General features: G+C 44.6%; 1 protein-coding gene across 1 annotated transcript in view; it reads right to left on the bottom strand.

Annotated features, from left to right (window-relative positions):
* ALDH18A1 (aldehyde dehydrogenase 18 family member A1) overlaps positions 1 to 19,675 on the bottom strand; it is an 89,508-nt gene that overhangs the window by 47,096 nt on the left and 22,737 nt on the right. Inside the window, 8 exon segments of the mRNA XM_085879621.1 lie at positions 1,610 to 1,827; positions 9,606 to 9,705; positions 10,664 to 10,737; positions 16,143 to 16,287; positions 16,468 to 16,592; positions 17,016 to 17,199; positions 17,201 to 17,365; positions 18,226 to 18,330. Of these exon segments, the coding sequence (XP_085735747.1) occupies positions 1,610 to 1,827; positions 9,606 to 9,705; positions 10,664 to 10,737; positions 16,143 to 16,287; positions 16,468 to 16,592; positions 17,016 to 17,199; positions 17,201 to 17,365; positions 18,226 to 18,330 (1,116 nt within the window).

Raw genomic sequence — 19,675 nt, 5'->3', positions numbered from 1 at the left:
TGGTAATTTTGTCTGTTGATGGATATCGAAGCCAATACACTGGAAAAATTCACAGAATTGTTGGATAACTTCCGTAAATGAAAATATAAATAAATGGAGAAAAAAAATGATAAATCCAATGCTCGTGAGCGAACCGAGACAATGGGGAAACACGGTTTGTAACCCACTAATATACATATATATATATATATATATATATATATATATATATATATATATATATATATTATATAAAATATATATTGCAGTCTCTCAATCTTTATTTATTTGTGATTCTTCTTTTGACTTCCAGTTTCCAGTTTCCAACAGGGGGTAACTTTCTTCATTGCTTTGAGTGACTCAGTTACAAAGCTAAACATCGTAATCCTGAATTTATTGCCGGTTCTGGCTATTGTCATTCACTTTTGTTCGCGTATATTTTTGTTATGGTCATGTGCTCACTGTCACATCTTCTTGCATGCCTCAGTCCTGTTTAATTTGTTCAACGTTTGGCAAAAGTTCAGTCTCTTAATCTTAATGGGTCTTACCATCAGTCACAATCTCTCTTGGTCAAACACATAACAGAGCTGGTCTCTACAGCCAGCTGCTAGCTTGGCATCCTCCGTAATGCCAAATCTTTCCTTGGCAAATCTGAACTTCTATCAACCTACATGGCCTTCATCCACAACTCGATGGAATACTGCTCTCTCATTTGTGTTGGTGTCCCTGCATGACACCTTTCACATATTGATGCCATTTTGAAATATCATGCTACATGTTGTTTTTAGACCCATCTCTCAATGGTGAAGAATCACTTTAAAAATGGAAAACTTCTCATATCCAGATTCAATTTTCACCAAAATCTGTCCATAACTTTTTGAGATATCCTGCAATATATCGGTTTGGCCCCATCTCCCAATGGTGAGGAATCACTGAAAAAAAACTAGAAGGGCACTCGATAGAGCACATACCTCCACCACGCAATGCCTAATCCACTAGAACATATCTAGCCCAATACATTTTTCAAATATCATGCTACATATAGTTTTTGGCCCGATCTCTCAATGGTGAAGAATGACTTTAAAAAAATTAATAATTCTCGTATCCAGATCCGGTTTCAGATCTTCACCAAAATTGAATCAATTCGTCCATGCCACACAACAAATCTGTCTACCAAGTTTCGTCCAAATCCGTCCACAACTTTTTTGAGGTGTTCTGTTATATATCGGTTTAGCCCCATCTCTCAAGGGTGAAGAATCACTAAAAAATTCCAGTGGTCAGATCCGGATCTGGATCTTCACCAAAATCTAATCAGTTCGTCCATGGCGCACATCCAATCTGCCTACCAAATTTCATCCAAATCAGTGCATAACTTTTTGAGATATCCTGCACACAAACAAACAGACAGACAGGGGTGAAAACATAACCTCTCTCCACCTTTGGTGACGGAGGTAATAAAAGTGCAAAAATGGGCTAAAAGCATACAGATGAGAAGGACAGACAAGAGTTGTATTTTACAGCAAACAGAAGGAAATGCAAGCAACCCATTGGCCAAATTGACAAGGCCAAATGTGCCAAAAAAAAAAATGACGTTATATTGCAGAGAATAATCCGATAATTAATTATGGACCTGAGGAAGACAATCAGGACGAGATTCGAAGATGACGAGCAGTAAACCAATCGGGACAGTCACATGCTCGAGGATTAGCCCGGGGGCAAGGCGCATCCTCTTCAGAGCCTTTCCCAGAGCGTTGCCTGCACTGGAGGCTAGCTGCCTCAGTCCGACAGCCAAGGCACTTAACTTGCTTGGATTGATTGCAAGCCGATCGCACAATGAAGCATCAAGTCCTGGGAAGAAAGGGTGAGAATAGTAAATAAAAGGGAGGATGAACAACAAAAGCAATGCAGCAATTATTCCACGTTTGTTACATTTACATATTTACTAAACAATTAATGGTTTACATTTCCAGAAATTAAGCAAATTTAAGATGTGCATAATTAAAGGGGAACACAAACGCAAATATATATTTTTTCTGAAAACCATTGAGAATAATTAATCATGGTCTAATTTGTAGGGAAATAGATTTTAAATTATTTTTGCAAATCACAAAGTGTCGAAAAAGGCCCAGAGTGTCGATTTTCGATTTCGCGAGTAACGTCACACCCTAAAGCCATATTGACCCAAACGGTGGTTTACATGTTCGGTTCGAACAAGTTCGGATTCTAATACTGATTCTATCGTCATTAGCAACTCCAAAGGTTCTCAGAATATTGAAACTGATCAGTGGGATTTTGAATAACCTATTGGAGACAACATTAGTGATGGAAATGCTTTCGGGGGAATTGTGGAATCGTATCGTTTCGAGCCTTGTTCAAGCGATTTAGAGGAAGCAGGTGGAAGTGGTCGTGAAGATGAAAACGCTGGTCGCATGTTCACGACAGATTGGTAGGTTTTGTTTTTCAATTCAATTGATGGGTTATAAGTGAGGGATTTTGTATTAAATGATCAATCAGTCAGGTCAGGTTCGATCTGTGACCTGCTACAGGTACCATGTAAACCTGTACTAACCTGTTCCATGGTCGGGTTGTCGGCGACTAAACCGTCTCCCCCACCAGGTTTTCTGGTGAGGAGGGTGTTTGGATATGGACACCCAGCAGGATTAAAAACAAAACCTGTCAAAGGGCGGAGGAGCTCCTTGTGAGCCAACGGCCATCCATATCTAGTGCCCAACTGGGTCTGCGGACGTCCTCCTGCAGTTGGGTTACTTTTTAAGTAGGAGGTTGGTGGCAGGATTTGCACTCCGGCCACCGTAAAACCCTTCATTCCGCAAAACACAAAAACGTAAAACCCACTCCGTGGGAGTACGTCCTGTGCAGCTTCCCTTCGCAGGGCAGCTCACCGGATGACGGGATTGGGGCAAAGCCTTCGGGACCCCCAATCTTTGATGATAGGAGGGAAACCACGGGGTAACATCCCTGGGTCAGATTGCGGGAGAGTGTGTCGGAGTGGTGCTGAGGTGTCGTCCACCAGACGGCGGTGTCCTTGGGTTAACCTGAGGCGGTCCCTTCGGGTGGGTGCCTGGAATGTCCTATCCCTAAGAGAGGATGATCACCTGTCTCTGTTATCATCTGAGCTCAAGCGTTTGGACATCGGGATTGCAGCTCTCTCTGAGGTTCAGAGAACGGATTGCGGTGAGATAATGGTGGGTGGTTACACCTACTATTGGTCTGGTCGCTCTGATGGTTACCATACCCAAGGAGTTGCTGTAGCTGTGTCCAATAAGCTGACCCCAATGATAATTGAGTTAACACGGGTCAACGAGCGTATTATGAGACTAAGGATTCGTCACTCCTTCGGTGTCATTTCCCTGGTCTCTTTCTATGCTCGGACTGAGGCGAGTGACCTCACCGTGAAGGACACATTCTACACCACACTCGAGTCTGTGGTTGATCAGTGCCCCAGACGAGATACACTTCTAGTCTTGGGGGATTTCAATGCATCGACTGGAACTGATAGGGATGGTTATGAGGTGTGTGTTGGTCCCCATGGGTCAGGAACTATGAACCAGAATAGCACTAAGTTCCTTGACTTTGCAAGAAGTCATGGACTTAGGGTGGCTGGTTCATGGTTTCAGTGCCCACAAGCTCATCGCTGGACTTGGTATTCCAACGCTGGCGGTGTGGCAATGGAGATTGACCATGTCCTCATTGACGGTCGTTGGAGGATGATCCAGAACTGCAGGGTCTACCGGAGTGCTCAGTTCCTCAATACTGACCACAGGCTTGTTGTAGCAACTCTAAAGCTGCACCTTAAATCCTGGAGAATGGTACCATCCCAGCCTAAGCTGGATGTTGGCAAGCTCAGGGATGAGAGAGTAGCTGAGGAGTTTGCGAACAGGTTGAGTGGACAATTGGGGGGTCTGAGTGCTTTGGGGGGTCCTGAAGAGTTGTGGATTGCCTTCAAGACCACCGTCCTTGATGTTGCTGGTGGATGTCTTGGAACTCACTGCAGGGCAAAGAAGAATTTTGTCTCTCAAGGGACACTGGATACCATTGACCAGAGTCGCAGGGCCAGGCTGAATGGCAGAGCTGAGCTGTTCAGGGAGCTGAGGCGTAAAACTGTACGTGCACTGAGGGTGGACAAGGAGGCCTATGTGCGAGGAATCTGTGAGGGGGTAGAGCATCACCTGTGGACAGGTGATTCTCGTCCCGCTTACAGGGGAATTCGCGCATTGCGTTCATCCAAGCCCATTGCTCAGAGCACTGCAGTTAGAGCAGAGAGTGGTAGGCTCTTGACAGAGGAGTCTGAAGTGAAGGCCCGCTGGGCTGGTTACTTTGAGCGGTTGTACCAGGCTGATCCCCCAGCTGTCGAGTTGGACATCAAGGGTGTTACAATCCCTGTTGCTGACCCTCGAATCAACTGTGGTCCACCTACGCTTGTGGAAACACGGGCTGCGGTGAACCAGTTGAAACAGGGCAAAGCTCCAGGGATCTGTGGCATCCATGCTGAACTTCTCAAGGCTGGTGGAAATGCTGCACTCGTGTCGTTGCATGCAGTTTTGTGCTCTGCCTGGAATACAGGCATCATCCCAACTGATTGCAAGAGGGGCCTTGTTGTTCCTCTCTGGAAAGGGAAGGGTGATCGCCAAGACTGCAACAAGTACTGAGGGGTGACGCTACTCTCAGTGCTGGGCAAGGTCTTTGCTCGGATAATTCTTGATAGGGTTCGCCACCATCTGCTTGAGCACCAGCGTCCAGAGCAGTCAGGCTTTACAGCAAAGAGGTCAACGATTGACAGTATCCTTGCTCTTCGTGTCCTCACCGAATGCAGATGAGAGTTTCAGCAGGGGCTGCTTGCAGCCTATGTTGATCTCTGTAAAGCGTTCGATTCAGTGAATTGGGATGTCCTCTGGAGGATTCTTGGTCTTCGTGGGGTGCCACCAAAACTGATCGATCTGATGTCTGAACTCTACTCTGGTACTGAGAGTGCTGTTAAGTGTGGTGGTACCATCTCTGACTTATTTCCAGTTGTGACTGGAGTTCGTCAGGGGTGTGTACTGGCTCCCACACTTTTCAGCACTTGTATGGACTGGATTTTAGGGAGGATGTCGGAGAGATCAAGCTGCGGTGCATCATTTGGGAATGTCAAGATCTCGGACCTTGATTTTGCAGATGATGCAGTCATCTTTACAGAGACTTTAGATATCCTTTTGGGGGCCCTCGAGGTGCTGAATGAGGAGTCGGAGCCGCTGGGATTACGGGTTTCTTGGGTCAACACTACGATCCAGGCTTTCGGTGACATCTTGGATGCTGCTGTCCTGTCTGTGTCTGTTTGTGGTGAGGATGTTGAGGTCGTGGAGAGATTCACTTACCTTGGCAGTGATATTCATGTCTCTGCTGGCTGTGAGTCAGTGGTCAATAGACGTCTGAGTCAGGCCTGGGGAGTCATGGATTCACTGGATCATGGGGTGTGGCGCTGCCGGTCCCTGTGCGGGAGGACGAAAGTCCGAGTCTTCAGGTCCTTGGTACTTCCAGTCTTGCTCTATGGATGCGAGACTTGGACTCTGACCAAGGATCTGAGATGGAGACTTCATTCCTTTGGTACCAGGTCTCTTCGGAGAATCCTTGGATATCGCTGGTCGGATTTTGTGTCCAACGAGCGGTTGCTGAGAGAGACTCGGATGAGATTTGATACCTGCATAGTCCGTGAGCGTCAGTTGCGGCTGTATGGACATGTGGCTCGTTTTCCTGACGCTGATCCTGCTCACCAGATTCTCTCAGCGAGGGAGTCTCATGAGTGGAGGAGGCCAGTGGGCCGACCACGTGCCTCGTGGTTGCAGCAGGTTGACCATCATCTCAAGGAGATGGGGATGGGGCTGGCATCTGCCTGGGGGATGGCCAGACGGAGGCCCCTGGAGTACCGGCGGAAAGTGGACGCAGCGACGCGCTGTTCTGGCACATGCTCCCATACCTGACCTGACCTGATCAATCAATTTATATATGACTCGAGCAGAAATACCCACCATTGCCAACAGCCGACACTGCCCAGGCACACTCGGACACTGCGGACAAAATGGGAAACAAATGCTTTGTCCCAGCGTTGCAGGCTGACCAGGTATCGTTTATATTCCAGAATCATCCTGTTTCATACTTTCCTGGGATGCTATTTGTGTCTGTGGTCATGTTGTATTTGTGCTGTGGTGCTGTGTCATGCTGTTTCCGTGCTATGGTGCCGTGTTCGTGCTGTGTCATGCTGTGGCACTGTATCGTGCAGTGGTGTTGTGTTGAGTCATGTTCATGTTATGGGGTTGTAGTGCTGTGTCATGTCATGTTCATTGCCGTATTTATGATGTGGTGGTGTGTTGTGCCATGTCCGTGCTGTGACAATGTATTGTGCTGTCTGTGCTATGGTGCCGTGTTCATGGTGTGAAGCTGTATCGTACCATGTTCGTGCCGTGTCGTGCCGTGTTCACGCCGTGTTGTGCCGTTTCCAGGCTGTGTCATACCGTGTTCGTGCCGTGCCGTGTTCATGCAGTGTCATGCCACGTGCATGCAGTGCCATGCCAGATTCATGTTGTGCAATGCGGTGATCATGCCGTGTCGTGTTCATGCTGTGTCATGTCACGTTCATGCCGTGTGCATGCCGTGTCGTGCCACGTTCATGGCGTGTCATGCCATGTTCATGCTGTGTTGTGCCACGTTCATGCCGTGTTGTGCCGTGTTCATGCTGTGTTGTTCCACGTTCATGTCGTGTTGTGCCGTGTTCATGCTGTGTTCTGCCACGTTCATGCTGTGCCATACCGTGTTCATGCTGTGTCATGCCACATTCATGCTGTGTCGTGCCACATTCATGCTGTGTCATGCCACGTTCATGCTGTGTCGTGCCACGTTCATGCTGTGTCGTGTCACGTTCATGCTGTGTTCGCGCTTTGGTGTTGTGCGGTGTCATGTCATGTTGTGTTAATGCTGTGCTAATACCGTGTCGTTCCACGTTCATGCCGTGTCATGCCCTGTTCATGCTGTGTCATGCCACGCTCATGCTGTGCCATGCCAAGCTCATGCTGTGTCATGTCACATTCATGTCGTGTCTTGCTGTGTTCGTGCTCTGGTGCTGTGCTGTGTCATGTCATGTGTTCACGCTGTGTTGTGCCGTATTCATGCCGTGTCATGCCTTGTTCATTCCCTGCCGTTCCACGCTCATGCCGTGACATGCCACATTCATGCTGTGCCACGCCAAGTTTATGCTGTGTCATGTCACATTCATGTCGTGTCTTGCTGTGTTCGTGCTCTGGTGCTGTGCTGTGTCATGTCATGTGTTCACGCTGTGTTGTGCCGTATTCGTGCCGTGTCATGCCTTGTTCATTCCCTGCCGTTCCACGCTCATGTCGTGACATGTCACGTTCATGCCGTGTCGTTCCACGTTCATGCCGTGTCGTGCCACGTTCATGCCGTGTCGTGCCACGTTCATGCCGTGTCGTGCCACGTTCATGCCGTGTCGTGTCACGTTCATGCCGTGTCGTGTCACGTTCATGCCGTGTCGTGCCACGTTCATGCCGTGTCGTGCCACGTTCATGCCGTGTCGTGCCACGTTCATGCCGTGTCGTGCCACGTTCATGCCGTGTCGTGCCACGTTCATGCCGTGTCGTGCCACGTTCATGCCGTGTCGTGCCACGTTCATGCCGTGTCGTGCCACGTTCATGCCGTGTCGTGCCACGTTCATGCCGTGTCGTGTCACGTTCATGCCGTGTCATGTCACATTCATGCCGTGTCGTGTCACTTTCATGCTGTGTCATGCTGTGTTCATGCTCTGGTACGGTGCTGTGTCATGTCATGCTCATAGTTGTGGGTATTGTGTGGGTGATGGTTGATGGGGGGTTGTGGGAGGGATGGTGGGGAGGAGGTGTGGGATTGTGGTGGGTATTGTGGGGTGATTGTTGATGGGGAATTGAGGGGGGAATGATGGAGGGAGGTCGGGTGGTGGTCGTTATTGTAAGGGTGGTGGTTCATGGGGGCTTGTGGGGGGGGAGTGGTGCTGGTGGTTGGGGATTAAGGGGTGGGACCCTGAAAGTTTTTATGTCCTCAGTCAAATCCTCTTTGAGGAATAGATGATGATACATACATACATACATACATACATACATACATACATACACTCTTTCCCTCCACTATAAATAGATGGTGGTTCATTTGATTTGTATAAATTTGTGTTCATAATAGATAATTATTTAGGTGCTCTTGTGGTAACTGTTGGGCAATGGCAACAGGTGTTTGATTCACCACTGAAATTGTCCATGTACATATACTGGTAGCTGGGTAGAGATGGTGTTACAGTTTCGAATGATGACTGTTTCTTACACTTTATTGTGGTGATGGCATCCTCTCTCAATCGTGGTGGATAACCACAAGACCTAGCCATCTCTGTTGTTTCATAACAGTGCTCTGTAGCATGTTCTGAGCACAAAAGCAAACATTTTGTCGGCCCGATCCACACTCGGCTATTTCGGACAAACCTCGTCCAATTTCTGGTAAACTCAGGGTCTTTCGGTCATTGGTCTAGTATGAAATCATCTTGGTTTGTGTTACTATACAAGCACCAAGGACGCATCGACTCAGCATATTTGAGGAAAATCGAAAATTATTCACCGTTTTGAGTTCAATGATTCTGCAATGTAACCCAGATACAGTACGGATATGACAGTCCACTTCCTGGTGCAACGTCATGGAGAAGGAGAAGGAGAAGGAGAAGGGGAAGGATAAGGATAAGGAGAAGGAGAAGGAGAAGATTTCAACTTTTAATCACAAATTAACCAACTTTATAATTTGGAAATCGGAAAAAGACATATCATATCTATTTTGTCGGGAATCAAGAGATAGATTAACGTTGAGGTGGTCTGAGCATTTGGGTTCCCCTTTAACTAACTGCTTTGTATGAATATTCCTATTGAGGGGTGAAGTCATTATCTTGCTAATGAGATGTTAGCTACTCTGTATCGAGTGCTGATGACTGGGTGCCAAGTGCAGGTGATCAGGTACCAAGTGCCGATTACCTGGTGCTTACTGGCTATTGCAAGGTGCCCAGTGCCAATATTCAGGGGCTGAATGCTGATTTCTGTGCTGAGCACTGATAGAAATCATCATCAAAATCTCTATGCACTCAGAGAACTTGTCATTAAGTACCGAGCATTAACTACACATTCCATCTGTCACTCAGCATTTACATATGTACCAAGTGCTGATATGTACTTTCAAAGTGATAAATGTAGGGTGTGGCTAATGCCAGGTGCCTACTAATGATTTCTATGTACCCAGTGCATTTTGCTAAGTGTCCAGTGCCAATTGCCAAGTGTATATTGGCTATTGTGAGGTGCTGACTGACTATTGCCAAGTACTGAATGGCTATTGCCAAGTTTTGGTTGGCCATTACAAGGTGCTAAGTGCCTATTGCCAGGTGTTGAGTGCCGACTGCAAATTAACAGAGTGCTGGTTATTGATGATGTTTGCTGATTTCCGGAGGCGAAATGGTTTTCGCCAGATTTTGAGTCATGATTAATGGTTGTTAGTTATGATTACCTGGTGCCAAGTACATATTGCCAGGTGTGCTGATTATTGGAAGCGAATCATGATACCTGATGCTCTGGCCTGTTCCAAATCCTGCTTGTTGGCACCGAGGATGGTTTCCTGACGTTCAGTGAGCAGTTCAGCCAGGCGACACAAGATCTCCACTCGCTGCAGAGAGCACACTCTTACTGTCCTTCATATTTATACTCACACAATCTAATATTCTTACAGAAAGAGTGACATGACGTTGCTTCTCTCAATTCTAACCATGCACAATATGATTTAGAATCGTGAGTAATGGTTCATCCACTGCTCTTTGGCTGTTCCCTCTGACTCTGCAGTCTGATAATATCATTGCCAATAAACCACATGTGGATAAGGACAAAAGCACTTACTGTGAGACACAGAACACTTTTCCAGGTCCCAGGAAAGGGAAAAGATCTTCCATGATCTTTTTAAAGAATGACCTTGGTAATGTCAAATAATTAAAAAAAAAATTTTTATTGCTGCTATTACAAAATTAAGCATTGTTGGACCCCGCTATTCACGGGGGATACGCTCCTGGAAAATCCCGTGAATAGCGGGATAATTGTTTCAATGGAAAGAGGGGGGATAGGTTTCCTGCGGTTCGTGATTCATGAGTGAAAATCAAAAATCCAGGGAAAAACCGTGAATATGCAAATAAAAAACTGCAATCCGTGAAAAAAACTGCAAAAAAGCGGAAAAAAGAAAACCGTGAAAACATGAAGAATTTTTTTTTATATAAAACATGAAAACATGAAGCACAAGGCCATGGATGTTGAAGCAGGTCGCATTTTATAGATCACGAATACATGTGTTCCGTGAATAGAGAATCCGCAAATAGCGGGGTCCGAGTCCGACAGTACTTTCAATAAACTAATTTGAATGATTACTTTATTAAATGTGCATACACATTCATGGAATTGTAAAAAAAAAAGAAAGATTATCCAGCATTATGGGTAAAATTATTCAGAATATCCTCTTCTCGTGAGCAATCTTCAAAGTTATAAATGCAATCACATTTCCTTCTCTTGTTTTCACAAGAAATGCATTCTCCTGAAAGTTGTATAAAAAAAAAGAAGAAAAAAAAAAAAGAGGTGTAAACCTGCTCAGGCTGCAGGGAAGCGAGGGCCCTTCCAGCTTCTCTTGCTGTCTCTGCTTGTTCTTCCACACTGGGGCCTGATGGAAGACGTCAAAAACATGATTAAGAACAATGGGAGAGAGAGCCGGATGGAAAGTAAATAATAGAGTACGACTTTACGACGAGTCACTGAAAAATCTCACTCTTATTTCCCCGTGCACACGAAGTGAAAAGTGAAAAAAGTGAAGTGAAGTGAAAAAAAAGCCTGGTGTTGGCGCAGTGGTTAGGGCAGCGGCTTGGGATCCAAAACATCCTGAGTTCAAGCCCCGTTGGGCCACTGAATTAATACACCAGGGGATTGACTCAGCCTGTCATCCTTCCGAGGTTGGCGAAATGAGTATCAGTATACTGGGTTGGTGTATACCCCGGTTAAAATAGGTGTACCATATCCCTGTGTCGTAAGAGGCGACCAGGGTTGCGTCAGGAAGGGCATCCGGTGTAAAACATGTGCTATATCAGTATGCGGATCATACGGATGATCCGCTGTGGCGACCCCTAAAAGGGAGCAGCCAGAAGAAGAAGAAGAAGAAGAAGAAGAAGAAGAAGAAGAAGAAGAAGAAGAAGAAGAAGAAGAAGAAGAAGAAGAAGAAGAAGAAGAAGAAGAAGAAGAAGAAGAAGAAGAAGAAGAAGAAGAAGAAGAAGAAGAAGAAGAAGAAGAAGAAGAAGAAGAAGCACACGAAGTGAAAAGCAGGGTTCAGCAATTGGTTCACTTCTGTCTGTCTGTCCTTATGTCTACAAATGTCAGTTTATGATCGAGAAACAACTTAATTTCAATTGAGTGTGATATTTTGAACATGGATCGGAAAACGGACCTGTAGTTCATCTGATTGGCTGTAGAAAACGAACCAACAAGAGTTAAGAACCAAATTTATCAGTACTTTAACGAGGAAGAAAAGACTTCTGAGACATTCGGATTCCGAGTCAATTCTTGATTAAACCGCAATGGTATAAAAAACTCTCAAAACCCCTGCCGGGAAACCCCGTTAAACCAAAGCTAAAGTGTATTCACATATTACAAAACCAAAGGTAAAATGGTGCTGCCACACTACTCCCCCTCCTCGTGCATTAATCAAACAGAACGTACAAATAGAACACAATATGGTGTGGAAGTGATGTAAACTGTCCATGTAAATAAAAAATAAAAAAGTCACAGCGACGAGAAATGGTCAACAAACAAAATGTACTCTCATAAACATCATTCTGGGAAGTGTACATGACATCCAGAGCAAGTCGTATATGAGGGTATTGTCGTAGTCGGTGTTGGTCAGTGAGAGGGTCGGTTCTGATGCTGCATCAACAAAAGCTAGCTTCAAGCAAACGATGGATACTGTCTCATGACCATGGTTAATATTGAGTGTGAAGGTCTTATCTGAGGTTTGGAGAAATTTGTAAGGTCCATCATTTCAGATTGTAGCTGTGTGATGTGCTGTGGTGGAGGTGTCATGTAAACTGCAGTCTGTGTAACCATGTCAATGAGATGACCAGCCAGATCCGCAGTGGTGGGTCATGCCAGCTTTGCATTAGCTGCAAGTTACAAGCGGACGTGTGCTGATAAACTTTGCAAGAACAACTCACGAAGGAGCGACCGGTCGAAGGTGGCATGGCACTCACTGAGAAGCTGCTGCATATGACGCAGTTATTGGGTGGGTCTCCGATCTCCTAAATCCTTGGTTGTAAGGAGTTGTTGAAAGCGGCAGTACTCAGAGGTAGTAGTAGCGTTATGAGCGCGGCCTCCAAAGTCATGTTTGGAGTGTTCATTGGAGGTTGTCATAAAATATCTCTCTCCGCCGTCGTCGTCTACTCTGGTGACAAAGAGCCAACAATATTTGATTTGCGTCAACTCGGTAGTAATGTTTCAGGTGTCAAATTGACGTCAACTTTGATTTGCATAAACCACAGCTGTGGGTCATTAAGCAAGAATGGCGGCAGCATAATCAAACCGTTGCCACCGATGAAGCGAGTTGAGCGTCTGGGAAAGGCACGGCTGCTTGATCATTCCCGGTGACTGGCTGCATGCTTACAACTCCTTGTCCAACCATTTGGATCATGTTGGGGCCACCAATTTAGCGTGGAAGAAAAGACGTCCGATATGTTTTGGATTCCGAGTCAATTCTTGAATAAACCGCAATGGTAAAAACTCTCAAAACCCCTGCGAGGAAACCCTGTTAAACCAAAGCTAATGTGTTTTCACATATCATGAAACCAAAGGCAAAATGATACTGCGACAGTACTTTGGCTCTGAATTTGTCTCGATCACACATGCCCAGAGAGGAGTGTGATAACTTCTTTACTCTGTCTGCCTGTCTGGCAGTGAAACAAATTTTAAGACCATTCCAAACAGGAAACTTACTGTTTTTAAGGATGTCATAAAGGACACAAACAACAGGCACTTTGTATCCATCTTGGTTTGTATCCACCTTAACCCTTTGTATCTACGATCTTCACGACTCTGTGACTTTCATACCCGAGAAGATGGAGAATGTTCGATACAGCCTCGAATCTTCATCAGTGATGGCATCAGTACTCATGTTTTCAAATCTTGTTCGTGCCTCTCCTTTGTGTGTTCTCTTTTTCAATCTGTCCTCCTTTGGCTGTCTCCTATCCACCTACAAGTCCACTAACATCACTCCAAATATGCCTGGTGTTGGCTTAATGGTTAGGGTGGTGGGCTTGGGATCCTAGGGTCCTGAGTTCAAATCCCGCTCAGCTGTTGAATTAATACCAGCTGGGGTTAACTCGGTCTGTCATCCTTCCGAGGTCGGCAAAATGAGTGCCAGCATGCTGGTATCCTGTATCGGAGTGGCGACCCATCCAGGATTGTGCCCAATAGCCAAGGAGACTGATTGGGCAGCACCAATGCTCTGCACAGAGTATGATCCCAATGGATGGATGGATCACTCCAAATCACAAGAAGTATGAAAAAACAGATACAGTACTCTCAAACTATGGGACAATAAGCTTACTTCCAATGATAATTAAGTAGAGTCATGGAATCCATCAATGCTGCTGATTACAAATCTCTTCTTTTCAACCTAATCTCTGACCATCACTTCAGATTCCATCCCAGTCTCTTGATTATGGAGGTGCTGCTGCTGCTCTCTTGGCAATGGTAAGAGCCCTAAATCTCAAACAAGAGTAAAGAACCAAATTCAATGGCATTGTGGTAAGAGCATCTGCTCTGAGTCTGGGAGGTCAACAATTTGATTCTGCCCTGGCTGATTTACAAAACAGTACATGCTGCTTCTTCGCTTGACACTCAGCAATTCGCAGATAGAGTGTGGATGAACACCATTGGTTGGCATCCCATGAGGTATGGGGCAAGAGGAGGGGGGATGTGGGATTTGGTAACTTTCTCCTTAAACATGCCATGCTGACTGCTGAATAAGGGTAAAAGGCCGCCATCTAGATGGCGCCGCCAGAGTGATTTTGAAAGTGGGTTCCCCCAATATTATTATGGCTGTGTTTATCTGACGTCAAGTGCTGTGTTGTCTGGTATTTGTGTCAGGATGTGGTGTGTGTGTGTGTGTGTGTGTGTGTGTGTGTGTGTGTGTGTGTGTGTGTGTGTGTGTGTGTGTGTGTGTGTGTGTGTGTGTGCGTGCGTGCGTGCATCAGATCTTCCAAGAGCCTTAGAAACCCATCAAAAACTAGAAGGGCACTCACTAGAATGCATACCTCCACCAGGCTGATTAGTTTATGTTTTGCATCCAACTGATAGGCTGGATCTGCATCCAGACCTGAACCAACATCTAATCTATTTGTTCTTGTCACCTCCCCAACTCATCCCACAAGTTTCGTCCGAATCCGTCCGTAAAACTTTTTGAGATATCATGCTATGTGTTGTTTTAGCCCTGTCACTCAATGGTGAAGAATCACTGAAAATATTCTCACATACAGATTCTGATCTTCACCAAAATCGAATCAATTTTTCCGTATTACATATCCAACTGGTTCACCAAGTTTTGTCCGAATCCGTCCACAACTTTTTGAGATATCATGCTTTATGTCATTTTTGCCCCTATCTCTCAATGGTGAAAAATCACTTAAATTCTCAGATCTCGATCCGGATTCGGATATTCACCAAAATCTAATCCTTTAATCTTTATCACATACCCAACCTCTCCACAAAATTTCCTCTGAATCTGTCCCCAACTTTTTGAGATATTTTGTTAACAAACAAACAGACAGACAGACAAGGGTGAAAACTTAACCTCCATCCACCTTCGGTGGCAGAGTTAAAAATAAAAAAGAACCGTCTTGCTGGACATATCTTGGGCATTCAATTAAATCTGGCATCCTGCTTTGCTTGTCAAATTCCCTGTCCATGGCATCCAAGGCCACCTTTATACCTGCTGTCTTCTTCCTCCACTCACACAAGCAATGCATTACTTTCACAAGAACCCTCTCCTCTCCCAGTGGAGGCTGAAGTGCCTCAATCCAGTATCTTGAGGTCCATTCATGTTCTACATCCACATAAATGACCTCTACAATGCGCTAGAAAAGCCTCTCATCCTTCTCACAGATTTATCCACATTTTGGCTTTCAGTATGCCAATCCCACTGACAAGCAGACAGCAGCTGTGTGTCTGCTGATCTTGAATTGATTGGATGTTGCTCTGCCAAATAAAATGTTTTTCAATTCTCGCAAATGTCACAGTCTCACCCTGTCGCTCTGGAAAAAGACCATCAAAAAAACACACGGATATATTTCCATGGTCAACCACTGGAAGAGATTCAGTCTCTTGAATTTCTAGGCTCCACCATCAGCTGTGACCTCTGATTGGCTGATTATTGAAAGCTGGCCTCGAAAGCCAGTCACAGATTGGGTATCTTCTGTCATTCCAAGTGATTCCTTGAAAGATCGGAACTACTCAAAGCCTATAAGGGCCAATAGATCCATGGAGCACTGCTCTCCCTCACAGGCTGTTGCTCAGCATCATATCTGTCTCTCCTCTAGAATTGGTCGAACCCAATGCACTCAAAATTATTGGAATCTCCCATGATGAGACAGGCTCTCTCCAGCTTCTCCAAAATGCAAACATTCTTCCATTAATTATTTCCTGGATAAACTTCAAAATCCAGGTTCACTGCACATCTCCACTGTTGTTCCTCTTTTTGCATGTTTGTGAAATTGCATTCTTGAGGCTGTTCAAACCTACTCTCAATAGCTTCAGACAAGTGATGGACTATCATCTCACATCACCTCCTATCCCTACCCACAATCTTTATTATTCCTGTTAATCCTAGTCCCTCCATCACCAAACCCTCTTACCACCTGGTGACTGTGTTCCCTCTCCTCCCTTTCCTTCCCATTCGTTCATTCCCAGTTGTTGAATGCCAAATATGGCTCCACTGTCAGTTCTTTACCTTCTTACCCTCTGTCATCTCACTCTCCCACAAGTCTTCATCTTGTATAGAAATAAATAAAATGAAATGATTTTTCGAACCTTGCTGTTTGACATGAGAAAAGAACGTCCCAACTCGCTTCCCTCCATATACGTCTGCAAGTACACGGCCGGTGAGTTTGGGATCCGTTCCGTTAGCAATGACCACAGCCGTTCCACACTGAAGTGCTAATAGTGCCGCTTTCACCTGCACACATATGGGTCATAGTAACTGAACCTTACATTCAAGACAAAAAATAAATAAATAAATAAATTTTTAAATCAAGCAACAAGGTAAAGTATGTCCTGTAGTCGACATACCATTGTTTTGACTAGGGTACCATGAGTGGGCCACAGATTATCCCAGCTCTCCTCATGGCAGTCTCACCTTGCTCTCCATGCCTCCTAAACCCACACTTGACTTCCCACCAAATGCTATAGCATCCTGATCGCCAGGGTAAAACGTATGAATGAGTTTGGCTTCGGCTGATCCCGGAGGGCAGTCAAAAAGGCCTGTAGAATTGATAAAATCATCAAGAGTTTCATCATAACTAACCTTTATTATCAACAATACCATCCAACATTACTATACTTAGCAGGAAGAACAGTTGTCCATGGTATAATAATCCAACTCCAAAATTACATCACCATATCATCAGATACACATTTACTCTGAATCCATTGTTCATACATTCTGGCTCAAATCATGATGACATACTAGTGGAGTTTCAAGAAAAAGAAGGAAAAAAAAAAAGCTAAAATAAATAATTAAATATGTGCACACTTGCAAATATATTCAAAAACAATAATATTAAACTATTACAAATTTCAATTCGAATTTGAACAATTAATTATTATTAATAAATAATAACCACTTTTGAGGCAAAAAAAAGTTGAAGTCCAGCAATTGGCAGAAATGTGGCATGTATTTGATACCGTCCACATTGGAAAGCAGGAGAAGGAGGTCCGCTCGCATCTCCACTGCCAAGCGTGCAGCAAGGGTGTCATTATCTTGTATATTTATTTCCTGAGAGCATCCAAACAAAGGGGAACAGGCAAAAGTTTGTTGAGAAAGTGATACTGGTGCAGCCATTAGATGCAGGATATTAACAGAGGCATAGAAGGATGCTCACCCCATGTTGTTCTCTTCTTTTATCATCAGGGGGTGCAACTGCATCATTGGCATTAACGATGGGCACGATATTCATCCTGAGGAGTTCGGAGAGGGTTCCCGCCAGATTCCTCCTCTTCTGTTCGTCATTAAAGTCCATATTTGTCACCAGAATCTGAAAATCAAAGGGGTTTTCTGATCTTAAATTATGTTTGAACCGAGTTTAAAGTCGAATAACAAATTATCAAGAATAATTCACAGAATGTCTGATTTTGGTGAATGGAGGTAATGTTTTCAGCCCTGTCTGTCTGTCTGTCTTTGTCTGTCTGTGTGACTATGAGCAGGATGAATCAGAAAGTTATGGATGGATTTGGACGAAACTTGGTGGACAGGTTGGGTGTGTGACATGGACAAATTATTCAATTTTGCCGAAGATTCAGATCCGGATCTGTTGTATGAGAATAAAAAAAAAAAATTTCAGTGATTCTTCACCATTGAGAGATATGGCGAAACCGATATATAGCATGATATCTCATAAGGGTATGGAAGGATTTGGACAAAACTTGGTAGATGAGTTGGTTTGGTGACAAGAACAAGCTGATTAGATTTTGTTTCAGGTCCGGATGCAAATCCGGCCCATCAATGGGATACAAAACGTAAACTATTCAGCTTTGGGAAGGTATGTGCTCTACCGAGTGCCGATCTAGTTTAAATCATTGTTCTTCCAGATTACAGAATGGAACCAAGATAATCAAATTGATGATTGATAAATTGTGGTGTTATAATCTTCAACCCACCAATTTTCTATTACAAACACAATGTCTGTAACTTAATTTAACGTTAATCATGTTCACAGAGCACAAATCATGCTTTGAGACCAAGATGAATTTCAATAATCCATATCCACTTCTGTCTTTAATCCAGATATTTCACATCAACATGACTCCTGACTGGGACCTGGACCTCATCAGTGTCTGGATCATCTGAAAATCTCAATTATTGCGTACAACATTTAAACACGGTGCGGTTGCCTGCCTGTGCGGAGCAGATGCTGTATTGGGAGAACATGGCCTCATAAAGTGCCATTAAACCACTTTGACCAGCTGCAGCACAAGCACGACCTTCGAGTAGTGCAAGAGACTGTGTGAAGATTTGGGAGGGGGGGGTAGGGGGGAGTCAGGATGCAAAGAGAGAAACAGAAGCAGCTAGGAACAGGCAAATTAATATAAATGCCAATGATTATATTATTTAAATCAGTGTCAGCTAATGGTTATTGAATCATTAGATAAGTACATTAATTCCAGTTGTGTAATTATCAGCCATATAATGACTAAAGGGTAGATTTCAAAAAGGGTGCAAAATATACAAAACTAAAGTTATGAGAACAACTATGAAGGCTTTCAAGCAGTCACACTTAAAGGAACTACGAGAAGGACGAACTATGAGACAATAACATTTAGCATTTTTGTTACGAGCAGAACTACAAACCAATGAAAAGCTTTTTTTTGTTTTGAAACAGGCATTACGATCTTCATTGCAGGCTTATTCAATAGTTGTTTTGCTTCTGCATTTACACAGGAACAGTCAGGGGAACTAGCAGAGAGTATCGATCTTGGGGCTGAGCAAGGGATTTGAGAAGAGATCCATGTCGGAGTACAGGAAGTGAAGAACACCGACAAATATTAATGGATGATAAAGCTCCAGGGCCGGATAATGTGACATGCAAGACTATTGAGCGAGGTGATGGAGCAGATAAGTGTGGTATGAGCAGATATCTTTAACAGCTCGCTGGTAAACCTGTGTAAAGCAACCGTTTAAATAACAGGCGCACATGTAAATACGATGATAATTAAATTTGTGTTGTTGAAAACAAATCACTACAACCTCAACATAGATCTTCACAACATATATTACAGCGATTATCCCAGAGGAAAAAAAAACCTCGTGAGTGTATAAGCACAAGACTCGATCGTGGCCTGCATACCAATTATATGGTTTCATCTGTGCTCAATTTTTTTTATCCAAACATAGCCCTCAACCTTCTTATAGAACTGGATGAAAGAAAAGGCCATGCAAAGTTTGGTGGCACTAGTTCCTGCAGGGTTTAAATGTGTAAATGAACAAACACACAAACAAACAAACCTTCTTCTCTATACATTACACTAGCAAATACAACCTCCCGCTTTACTGAAGGGATTATGAAGGGGGGGGGGGAAGAAAGAGGGTGGAGAGAGAGAGGAGGGAGGAGGGGAAGATAGGAGGGAGGAGAAGAAGAGAGGAGGGTGAGGAGGGAGAGAGGGAGAGAGAGAAGAGGAGGGAGAGAGAGAAGAGAAGAGGAGGGAGAGGAGAACAAGGAGGGGTGGAGGTGCTAAGAGGGAGGAGCAAGGAGGGGTGCAGGAGGGAGGAGCAAGGAAGGGTGGGGGAGCTAAGAGAGGAGAGCAAGGAGGGGTGGGGAAACTATGAGGGGGTGAGGTAGGGGGGAGCT

Source organism: Eptatretus burgeri, chromosome 4, assembly GCF_056783735.1.
Source record: "Eptatretus burgeri isolate ZD-2024b chromosome 4, Ebu_testis_v1, whole genome shotgun sequence".
In the NCBI taxonomy this organism is placed as follows: Eukaryota; Metazoa; Chordata; class Myxini; order Myxiniformes; family Myxinidae; genus Eptatretus; species Eptatretus burgeri.
Note: the sequence above shows the minus strand (reverse complement) of the source record. Positions and strands in the feature narration are given on the sequence as shown.